Below are 12,201 nucleotides of genomic sequence, written 5' to 3' on the forward strand. Positions count from 1 at the left end.
AACACTCATGCCAATCCCCGATCTTGACCACCAATTGTGGACGTCTTGATGCCCTTAGGTTGACAAGTAAGAGCCATATTTGTAGTGATTTTTGGAAGCATCCAAATCATAGATCAAAGTGGTGGAACCTCCAAACATATCATAGTTTCTATCTTTGTATGGTTTAATATGCTTTGATTCATGTTTTTGATCTTGCATCAAGGAATCTTGTAATGTTTTTTTTTTTAATTTTGCCCTTATTTCCCCTATGCATTTCATTTTTTGGGCTTTTTAAAATTTTCCCCTTATTTCCACTATTAATTGTTAAGAATTTGAGTTTTTTATCTCCTATAGAAATAGGTTTAAGATTGGGCTAAAATTTGGGTGAGAAATAGTCATTTTCCTTGATAACTTATTACCAAATTGAGATCAATCATTTATCTTATCTTTAGAAACACAAGAAAAAATTAAATTTGAATGTAACAAATAATTTTTTTATAGCTACTACATAATCACATACTTTCAAGATAATTCTTTTGTAATTACTATATAAACTTTATCGGAACATTTTTTCATATATAAATAATATAATTATGAATATACATAAACTCTCAAATAATAGACCAAATCACATATAAAAACTTTTGTATTTTATTTATCTTATTCTTATTTATAATCAATAATAGAATTATTCGTAATTATGATAGTTATTATTAAAGTAAAAAAAAAATTAAACTAACATAATTTGAAATTTAAAATTTTTTTAATAAAGAACTCTATTTAAATTAAATTATTTATTTAAAATTATATTAATTACATTAAATAGATAAAATCTTAAACCTATTTGATTTCACAACTACTACTTGAATAATTCAAGAGGCTAACCTAAACCACCTTGAAACTTTTTGGAAATCTCACACTTATCCATTCAAACGACCTTGTAGGGGCTAAAATTTAGGATTCCCATTGTCAAATGTCAATAACAATAAGAATTGGTTTATGACTCGGAACTTTCAACTTTGAAAAGGGCAAATAAATAAAAAATTGCATAAGTCAGTTGTGTGGTTGTATACCATATTTAGAAAAAATAAAATAAAATAAAATGTTAACCCAATTAATGCGAGCACAGAAGCCCTACTGTTCGCATCTTGACAAATGTATTCTCTACATTTTATCTCATAAAGGGTATTGAATGAAATTATGTATATGTATTTCAGTTTTTTAATCATTTATCTTAATTCAAATAATTATAGATTGTTACATTATTAATAACAAACAATATTGTTTTAAATATATAAATATATATTTATTTATTTTAAATATATATATTATTATATAAATAAATATTATTTTATTTTTAATTTAAAATTATTTAATTACATGATCATACATATAAATATATGTATATTTATATATTCAAAATAAATACACATAATTTTATTGTATTATTTTATGTTTCACCTAAAAGCTTAGTTAATAGGTTAAAATCTTTTAGAGTTCGGGGTTTTTAATCAAAATACATTAAGTTATATAGTAGTCGTATGTGTGTATATCATAGTAGTCAAATTGTATATCAAAACCTTAATTTTTTGTATTATATATTAAATATTATATAATATAGTTTTTAAAAAATAAAATAATAAAAAATATAATTAACATATAATCATTTTAAAAAATATTACAAATACTTTTAAAAATTTTTATATGCATCTCTATTATATCATTATTTTTTTAAAAAGTGTATCAATATATATTAGTAATATATATTATATAATAAAATATATATTATATCATATCATATGATAAATTTATTGTCCAGGAAAAAACTAACGTATTCAATATTTATGACATCTTATTAAATTAATAACTATTTAATTATCACTAATTCATGCTTCCGAGGAAATATAAAATCTTCATTAAATATTATTTGCCTCCTTGAAAAAAAAAAATCAAAATTCAATTTTACAATTAACACAATCGAGATGGTAGAACAAGCATATCACGAGGCAGCACGTGTATGAGGCCCACACAAGATCAATAAAGAAGACCAGTAAATGCCACCGGCAAAAGGCGGTACAATTACAACTTTTTTCCTCTTTCTTTACCGCCGGTTTGGGACGCGTGTCGGTTTTAACGTTATGACATGTCACCTTTATACGACTTCTTTCCTCGATCCCGACCATTACTGTAACTGTTATTTTACTTATCCCAAAATTTGACCATAATATTTCTATTCATAATATCACGACACGAGAAGAGGGAATGAGATATTGGCGTTTTGATTCTGAGATCGCACCAAAGTGGATTTCAGAATCTGAGCGTTATTAGAGCCTTGAATAAATTTAAAAAAAAAAAAAGCAGATTTCAAAGATTTCTTAGAGAGAGAAAGATTTGATTTGAAAGAGAAAGACGAAAGAGACAGATAAGACGTATTGCATAACAGCGTATATAAAAGAGGCCGCAGCAGCAGAGGAACCCTGTTTTTGCTTCTTCTTCAATTAAGTCTTTACTTAATTTTGTTTTCTCGAGGACGACAAACGGGGTGGCTTCGTGGCGGAGGATGTCTGATAAGATGGACAGCTTTGATTTGTCACCGTCTGATTCTGAAGAAGTTCATGTTCTGGCCGTTGATGATAGCTTCGTTGACCGAAAAGTCATCGAGAGGTTGCTAACAATTTCTTCTTGTAAAGGTTTGTGTCTCTTCAATTTTGACCAGTTTGCCTTTCATTTGGTTTCTTCGTCTGATTTTGTTGGAATTTTCAGTTACTGCAGTGGATAGTGGACGGAGAGCTCTGCAGTACCTTGGATTAGATGAAGAAAAAAGCACTGATAGCTTTGATGTGAGTGGATTAATCTATAATTTAACTCAATTTTGATAATCAAACTGAATTTGAGTTTTGGATGATTCATAACTTGTCTATAATTCCAGGGATTAAAGGTGGATCTGATCATCACAGATTACTGTATGCCGGGAATGACAGGGTACGAATTACTTAAGAAAATCAAGGTAAAAATTCAGTTTCGATTTATTAATGTTCATCATGAACCATAAATCCGTTATTCATTACTAAATTGGCAGCTACTTTTTTGAACAGGAATCATCAACTTTCAGAGAGATTCCAGTCGTGATTATGTCGTCGGAAAACATCTTGGCGCGCATAGACAGGTAATTTTTAAAATTAAAATATTGAAATTTATTCCAAAAATTGTTATTTTGTACGCGAAATTGATAAATTTTGATTTCGTTAACCGTAACAGATGTTTGGAAGAGGGTGCAGAGGACTTTATTGTAAAGCCGGTGAAATTATCAGATGTGAAACGTATAAAAGATTTCATGACGAGAGACGTTAAATTGGGAAATGAAAAAAGCGCTGGCAATAAGAGGAAACTTCAGGAGAGCTCTGATCTGTCTTCATCTCCACCGTCAGACCTTTCATCAGTACTCTCATCACCACATTCATCACCATTACAGTCAACGTCTTCGTCTCCGTCTCCATCTCCGTCACCTTCAATTTTTTCATCATCAGAACCCTGTTCTCCTTCATCCACGTTAGACTCTCCCACAAGACGGCTTAAAATGACGCTCTCTGATTAGATCCCTGCTATATATATATATATATATTTACCGTACAATTACTAGTCCTACAATCTCTACAATTATCCGTTACTTAAACAGTTTTTGTTGCTTCACCGCCTCTTTCCTTTTCTTTTTGTAAGGCCATTTTACCTATTCTGTTTGTTTGTATGATAAACGATCACAATTTTTAATACTAATTAACTTATCATCAAAGTATGAAATCAAATCAATGCGACCAAAATTGAATATGCCAATTTTTTTAACACTGTAAATTTTTGGTTGAGATAGGAAAGGAGGATGTGGGGTTGGCCTGATAAGAATGTGTGAATTGTGTTGGGTTTAGTGAATAGTAAATTAGGTGGGGAAGATTTTGTTGTCTGATAAAGAGAATATGAAGGATGAGGATGTTAATTGTTGTGGAGATGAGATGGGGTTTAAATGTTCCCTCAAGGAGGAGGTGGGTGAGTGCAGTGTGTGCCTTTGTCTCGTTGCCTCCTTTTCAGTGGGTAGGCTTCCAAATGTCTTGTTGTCAAGGGGCCTAAATCTCAATCAAAAATCAAATCCCTTCAAAATCTGGCCATCTTTGCTCATCCGAACATCACACGTTAGAAAGTTTTTCATTTCGTTTTCAATCAAAGAGAAGGCCGGCAAGCTGATTGGCAGCAGCTTGCCGGCCTTCTCTTGGGTTCCTTTCATATTTCATTGCTAGCTGCCCCGATAATGGGACGGTTTATTTTGTCGTTTTATGGGAATTATGCCTCAACTTGGCTACGCTGGCATGGCACTGGCAGAATAATAATAACAACGCCAAAAGACCTATTCCCACCCAAGATATAATGTAAACTTCAATTTATCCTATCAATTTTTAAAAACTAAAAATCTTATCAATAAATTAATTTTTATTAAAATTTTCAATCAGAATTAAAAATAAAATTATTATTTTAACCATAATATTAAAAAATAATAATTCATTATATTTATTCTATAGATTTTAAAAATTAATAACTTTATTTTTGTCTAAAGATTTTTTATTTTTGAAAATTTACATTTTTATCATCTAGAGTTTCTATTTTTTTCTCATTTACAGTTATCCTCTAGAACTTTTAAAAACTTAAGTTTTTGGCTTCTTATTACGAGGTCTTCTATTTTAGTCTCTAGCCGCCTCTTTTACATGAGTTGAGCTACGCCGATGTCGATCTTGCCTTGCCCGAGTTATCATTCGATAATGGGAATGGTTTGTGGATTTGTGGAATGGAAACGACGACAATGGGTTTTCATGTTCCATTGTTGACAAAAAAATCTTGGCAAATCATAGGAGAAGACGTCAACAAAGGGTGGGTCATTGTCAACTCGTCGTTTCTACGAAGAAATAAAGTCTTCATCTAGCTTATTTGTGCATCAACTAACACATAGATCAGCATAATAGATCTATGTGTCACAAAAATCCATCTTTGCATTAACAATTTGTTATTGTCTATGAAAGGAGAAGCACCAATATGGAGGTTGGCCGGCTTCAATTACCGGAGGAGCAGCGAGGGAAATCTGCAAACCCTAGGGGGAATGTTCATTTTTCAAATTTTAAATAGAGAAAATTGTTATATTTTTAAACCTATGAAAAAAATGTAATAAAACTTTAATTTTTTAGTTTTTTTTAATAAATAACAATTTCCCCCCTAATCTTAATTGAGATTTTTAACAAAAATTGACTTTTGGGTGAATGTTTGAGTTTTTAAAAGTTAGTTGGTGGAACTTAGAATTACATCAAACCTTGTTCTTTTGGCCTAATAATAATTGGAATTACATCAATTATTCCTTTTTTTTTTCTTGGTCGTAAGTTCTTTCCAGGTCTCTCAAATTGAACACTCAAATTCTCTGAGAAAAGGTCAAGAACAAATTAACGTTGAGAACGGTTGGGCATTTGTAGTGGTGGAGTGGGCATATCTTCGGTTTTAGACACTTTTATCGATTGGATCGGCCCAACTGAGCCCATATAGATCTCCATTACACCATAGGACAATAATTTTTTTTAGACCCCGTCAATCCCATCTGCAACTTCATCTGTATTTTAATAAGATTAAAGGGGTAATCTTATTTATATTAAAATGAAAACTAAATTTATATTATAAATTCATCTAATATTATTTCACTCTAAAAATATCTTAATAATTTGAAATTTTCATAAATTTAATAATCAATTAAAGATATATAATATATAAATTAAATTTAACATAAGAAAATTTTATTAGTTATGTTTTTCTATTTTAAATAAATAGGTTTTATTAATTATATTTATTATCAATAATTCTATATATTGAAGAAAATAACTTTTCTTAATTCATTGAAAGATTGAAAATGACCCATTACAAAAACTCTCTAATTTTTCAGGAAAAGAAGATAAAATGAAAAGTTTGATGGAAGCCATAACTCTGAAAAGATTTTTATGAGACTTGATTTGTAAGCAAAATAAAAATCAAACTTTAAGGAGAAAACATAAAGCTAGAGTATGATTGATTGATGAAATGAACATTAAGAAAATCACGTATCAAAAGCTAAGTATTAAAATTAGAGAGTCTAAGGATAGCCCGTGTTAACGTTCACGCGGATTAGTTGTCTACCAACTATTTGTTAGTCCCAAATGAATATTACAATGTTGGTATAACCACACTCGCTACATGATTGTAACTGAGAGATGTGATGATGACTCTGATACCAAATAATATGAACTTTAGAAAAATCACATTTCAAAAACTAACTATTATGATTAGAAAGATTAAAGGCATATAAACCCTATACTGAAAGTTCATATATTTTAATGTAAGATTTAAATCGTATACGTTATATTTGGGATTCTATCAATCAATGATCTCAAGCATAGCATTAGAACAAAATGTAAATCACGTAAACAAATTAATTATCATGGTTCGACTTTGTGAGTTTTAAGTTTTGATTAGGATACAGCGTCTTCAAGATGAACTCTTGAACTCGAGGTGCTCTCTAATTGGCCTCTTCACTTTTGGTATCTTCTCTTTTCCTCTTGCGAGGTGCATTGAGTCAATTCATTTTGGTTTCTCAACGTGGAAGGCCAAGTCCCCAGAGCATACTTGATGTCCTACTTCTGCTTCTAGTAATTTGAACTAGCCAACAACATCTCTATCATGGTGGTGTTGTTATTGTTCATAGCTAAAGAAATTGTTTGCAAAAAAGAGTCTTGCTTTTGCAGATGCTTTCTTTATGTTTATTGAAGTTCCTTCTTAAAACAATGACTGTTTCATTCTTAAAACAATTACATTTTATTTTTTGGTCAACAAACGGGTTCAATCAAAGTACATCTCAAAGAAAATTGTCAACTTTGAATTCCAATTCATACACAATATGGCTTTAATACCATATGTAGATCAAGTAAACAATTTAATTATCACGCATATGAATTTAGAAGACCAAAATAATAAGATTAACGCATTTGTTTGTACCATAATGAAAACTTAATGAGATAGGGAGAGTGCCGGGTCTGCCTCTCTATGGCCCGGATACTTAACGTGGTCAATTTAATGACGTAAATGACTATCCGGTATAATAATAAAGCCAAAAGACTATTTCCAACACATCAAGTAGGAGGGAATAAGACATGAGTTAATATATTTTTTTTTTGATTGTTTCAAACACATCACACAATTTAAATATATTGATAATATGTAATAATATGATTAGATAACTTTAAATTAAAAATAAAATAATATCTAATAATATATTATTTATATATTTAAACTATATATTAAAAATATGTACACGTAACATTGTTTTTAAACACAAACTGGGGAGGGGAGAAAGTAAAAGGAACAAAAGAGGAAACTTCTGTCTGATTCTGGATAAGCCCAGTTGCAGATGCAAAAGAAAAAGACCTCCAAAGTCGAACTGCTCTAGAATGTATTATTAGTTTTGAGAGTGTTTTGACCAATCTCTGAAGCTGACCATTTAGCTTGTTGTCTGTTTCAACCACTACTACGCAACAGATAGATAAAGTCAATGAAACAATTTCTATCAAATCTGGTCAGCTTCGTAACGATCAACTACTCCATTTTTTATATTTCATTTTCAGAATTAGTCTTTCCCATTTTACAAATCTTAAGGCCCGTTTGATATGTGTTATTGAAAGATTATTTAAGAATTTATTTTTTATTATTTATATTATTTTATTTGATTTTTTAATAATAAAATAGTACAATAATTTTATAGTATTAATATTTTTAAAAATGATAATATATTAATTATATTTTTATTATTTTATTATATAAAAATTATCTCATACAACATAATAAAATATATTTTATAAAATATAAAAAATTAATATTTTAAAACCCTAATTCGATTTCCATGAACCTGAATTGTTACCGCGTCAAAAAGACAAAAAGTTTAATACAAATGATTAGAAAGGGTCTGCCCTCTGACTTTGTTTATTTATTAGATAGAAGGGGGAGAATACTTTTCAATCAAATCATAACAAGCAAAGCACAATTAAATTACAAAACATTACCCATCAACGTTAATATGAGTATTAAAAGAGAGAATTTTATAAATAAAAAAGTATATATTTAAATTTATTTTTTATAATATATTAATATTAAATTTTTTATTTATATAATTTAATATTATATGATTGGTTATTAAACTTTAGATTTAAAATTTATCTAATTTAATATAATTAATTTGATCGTACAAAAATAATAATATAATTTAGACAAATTCTTGTCAAAAGAAAAAAAATTATAAAACATTTGATAGAATCAGACTCAACTCAATATGGTACCAATTCAATTCTTCACACGCTGAATCATTTCAAGCACCGCCCATCTGTTTAGAAAGTTCCACATTTTTTTAATTAAAAACCTAATTTTTAATTTTTAATTATTGCAGGCATGGGTTGAAATTGAATAATAAAATCTGGAACAAGGGTATTTTTGTCAATGTAAAAATAAAAAAACCGGGAAGGATTTGTATTGGATTAAAAAATTGGGGAACAACAACTAACTCCAGCTTTCTTTGAAACTTTCAGCAGCCAGAACCCCAAAACAAGAAGAAAACCAATTTGAAGAGGATTAATCAACAAATTTTCAGTTTCTGAATTTCATGGCTGCTAAGCTTCTTCCATGGCTTCTTCTTCTTCTTCATCTCTTCTCTCATTTTTTTCCCTTTTCTTCTTCCCAACCTCAAAATATTGAAGCTTTCTTTCCATATGACAATCCATCTCCATCTCCATCTCCACCTCCACCTCCACCACCCAATTCACCAATTCCATCACCTCCACAAGAATCACCACAACTACAACCCCCGCCGCCACTACCTCCGCCACCACCGTCAGAGCCTGAATCAAACTCATCGTCAAACAAGAAAACCATTGTAAAAGTTGTAGCTGCCACCGCTGCCAGCACTATAGTTGTTGCTGCCGTATTTTTCTTCCTACTGCAAAAGCATTATATTGCACGGCGTAAAAGAGATAAAGTCGGTAATATTGCCCAACCTGGAAACGGTCCCCAGGGTGGCCGGCCTGCCACTTTGCCTCCAAACGGTTTCACAGGATTTGACGGGAATGTCAGAGGGTTAATCGTGGATGAAAATGGACTGGACGTGCTTTACTGGAGAAAGCTTGAAGAGGGTGACAAAAATCAGCTCAGGAGTTTCGAGAAAGAGACTTTACAGAGTCCTCCGAGGCGTAGTGATGGAGATAAATTAGGTGAACCGATGATGAACAAGTCTGAGGAAATACAAGAAGTTTCTTCTTCATCTTCCTACTATTCAGTTAGACCGGAAAAGAATTATCAAGATCAAATTATGGCTTCCAAGGCACCCCCTCCATCAGTTTCCTTCAGGACTATTGAAGAAAAACAACCACCATTTCAACCATCTACTCTTCCTCTTCCCCCAGCGCCACCGCTGCCAATTCAAAAAAACAGCAGACCTTCGCCTCCTCCGCCACCTCCACCAATTCCAGGAGAAAAAAATCCTGGTCCACCTCCTCCTCCACCAAAGGCTACTGGTTTGAAAATATCTTTAAAACCACCTTCAGGGTCTAAAGGGTCTTCAAGTGAGGGTAAACTAGGAGATCGTTCTGCAAGTGAGAATGGTCAGGTAAAATTGAAGCCATTGCATTGGGATAAGGTGAATAAAAATGGTGAAAAATCAATGGTGTGGGACAAAATTGATAATGGCTCCTTCAGGTAATTTGTAATCTATAAATTCAGTTTCACAAATTATATACAATCAATCATGTTTCGTTTTACTTATGCTTCAGGGAATTTATTGGCATTTCAGGTTTGATGGTGATCTTATGGAAGCACTCTTTGGATTTGTTGCTAGTAATCGGAAATCACCTCCAAGAACCAATGACTCAAGGAACCCAAAGAGTCCAAACTCACAGATTTTGATCCTTGATGCCCGAAAATCTCAGAATACTGCAATTGTGCTCAAATCTTTGGCACTCTCTCACAATGAACTACTCAATGCGCTTAACGAGGGCAAAGGCCTAAATGCAGAAACTCTTGAAAGGCTTAACAGGATTGCCCCAAATAAAGAAGAACAGTCCCAAATTCTCAAATTTGAAGGTGATCCCACAAGGCTAGCCGATGCTGAAGCCTTCCATTTCCACATTCTGAAAGCCATTCCCTCAACCTACACTCGTCTTCATGCTATGTTATTTAGATCAAACTATGACACAGAGATTCTCCATCTGAAAGAGTCTATTCAAACGCTCGAGTTGGGATGTAGGGAGCTTCGAACTCGAGGGCTTTTCATGAAACTTTTGGAGGCCATACTCAAGGCCGGAAATAGAATGAATGCAGGAACGGCCCGCGGCAATGCACAAGCTTTCGACCTTACAGCTCTTAGAAAGCTCTCTGATGTTAAAAGCAGTGATGGCAAAACAACTCTGCTTCACTTTGTTGTAGAAGAAGTGGTTCGCGCAGAGGGAAGACGATGCGCTGTCACTTCTAAGAACAACTTAAGTCGCAGCAGCAGCCGGAGTAGCAACAGCAGCATAACTTCCGAGGATTCAACACCAAAAGAGGATAAAGAAAAGGAATACATGATGCTAGGATTACCAGTGGTAGGAGGCCTCAGTACAGAATTCACAAATGTGAAAAAAGCCGCCACGATTGATTATGACACCTTTTCTTCAACTTGCTCGTCTCTCTCAGCCCGTGCAGCAGAAATTGGGGAGCTTGTATCCGAATGTTCTGTTGAAGGAGGCGATTGTTTTGTTAAAGAAATGAAAGGGTTTCTTGAAGCAGCTGAAAAAGAGCTCAAGGTGCTGAAAGAAGAACAAGCGAGGGTGATGCAACTTGTGAGGAAAACTACAGAATATTACCAAGCTGGAGCTTCAAAGAATCATGGAGCGCACCAACTGCAACTATTTGTTATAATTAAAGATTTTCTGGGGATGGTTGATCACGTTTGTGTTGAAATTGCTAGAAATTTGCAAAGGAGGAGAACTTCTAAGTCAGGCATTGGATCTTCACCACCAGGATTGAGAACTGTGAGGTTCCCAAACTTGCCGGAACATTTCTTGACGGATAAATCCAGAAGCAATTCTAGCGAGTCAGATTCCGATTAATCCAATCCAACATCTATATTTTTTTTTGTTTTGAAAATAGAATTGATTTATGTATATAGATTTTTATTTTTGAACAAAGGATCCAGAAGGAAAATAGATAGAACTGAGTGATTTTTTATTGTATCTTGCAAATATTGGTAAATTTTCAATGAACAATTAATTGTTTCAGTTGTCTGATCTATTATTTATGTTTATTCTAGCCGAATTCCAGAATAATTGATGGCCTAACATAGCATTCACATTGGCACATTATGCTTATAAAAATTAAACCAACTTCCTGTAACATCAAACCATGAAATTCGAAGGCCAACATGAACTAGAGGTAATTATGAGAAACCCATATACATCGTGAACTTGGAATGCCGAAAAGAGAGAAGAAAAGGTTCATAAGGGTTCCAAAAATATAGACTGACATGAAAATTTTGATACATTTTCAGAAATGATGGTGTTATTAAAGTTTCATTGATAGTGACTAGATAAAATTTATTCTATATGATTGATTCGATTATCAAAAAATAGTGCCGTTCAAATTAATTTTTTATTATAAAAAATATATATATATTAGTTAATGATTACCTATAGAAGCATCTCAATTCAATTAGTGGCAAATTTTTTTCAATTTGATATGGAAGTCCAATATGGTGCCTATCATTTATGAGAGGTGTAGACAATTTGGAATTTTTTGAATGGTTCACTCCGCCGACCGAACAATTCCATTCCAGAGAGTCATGACAGTGAAGTTTTAGATAGAAGTGCTTTAGGAAAGTCCATCCGGTATAATACAATTAAAACCTTAAGGGGACGTTTGGTCGGGGGTTTTGAAGATTACCTTGGTAATCTATCTTTTATTTCTTTGTTTGGTTTATTAGTAATAAAATATTACAGTAATCTTTATTACCAATGCTGACGTGGCAGGTAATATAGGTAGTAATCTGATTACCACCTTTACCTTAGGTATTTAAAGATTACTGAGGTAATCTTGAGTTTATTATAATTATATTATTATTTATTAATTTTTTTAGATAAAAATAAATTTATTTTT

General features: G+C 32.0%; 2 protein-coding genes across 2 annotated transcripts; both read left to right on the top strand.

Moving 5' to 3' along the window:
* Nucleotides 1-2,391: 2,391 nt before the first annotated feature.
* LOC123215736 (two-component response regulator ARR4) lies at nt 2,392-3,782 on the top strand. The gene is made up of 5 exons (XM_044635947.1): nt 2,392-2,669; nt 2,743-2,819; nt 2,909-2,986; nt 3,075-3,145; nt 3,238-3,782. Exons 1-5 carry the CDS (start codon nt 2,540-2,542, stop codon nt 3,572-3,574), a joined length of 693 nt encoding a protein of 230 aa, XP_044491882.1. The 5' UTR covers nt 2,392-2,539; the 3' UTR covers nt 3,575-3,782.
* Nucleotides 3,783-8,573: 4,791 nt separating this feature from the next.
* On the top strand, nt 8,574-11,327 carry LOC123216135 (formin-like protein 4). Its single transcript, XM_044636504.1, has 2 exons — nt 8,574-9,768; nt 9,863-11,327. Exons 1-2 carry the CDS (start codon nt 8,681-8,683, stop codon nt 11,157-11,159), a joined length of 2,385 nt encoding a protein of 794 aa, XP_044492439.1. The 5' UTR covers nt 8,574-8,680; the 3' UTR covers nt 11,160-11,327.
* The last annotated feature ends 874 nt before the right edge of the window (nt 11,328-12,201 follow it).

Source organism: Mangifera indica, chromosome 5 (genome assembly GCF_011075055.1).
Source record: "Mangifera indica cultivar Alphonso chromosome 5, CATAS_Mindica_2.1, whole genome shotgun sequence".
NCBI lineage: Eukaryota > Viridiplantae > Streptophyta > Magnoliopsida > Sapindales > Anacardiaceae > Mangifera > Mangifera indica.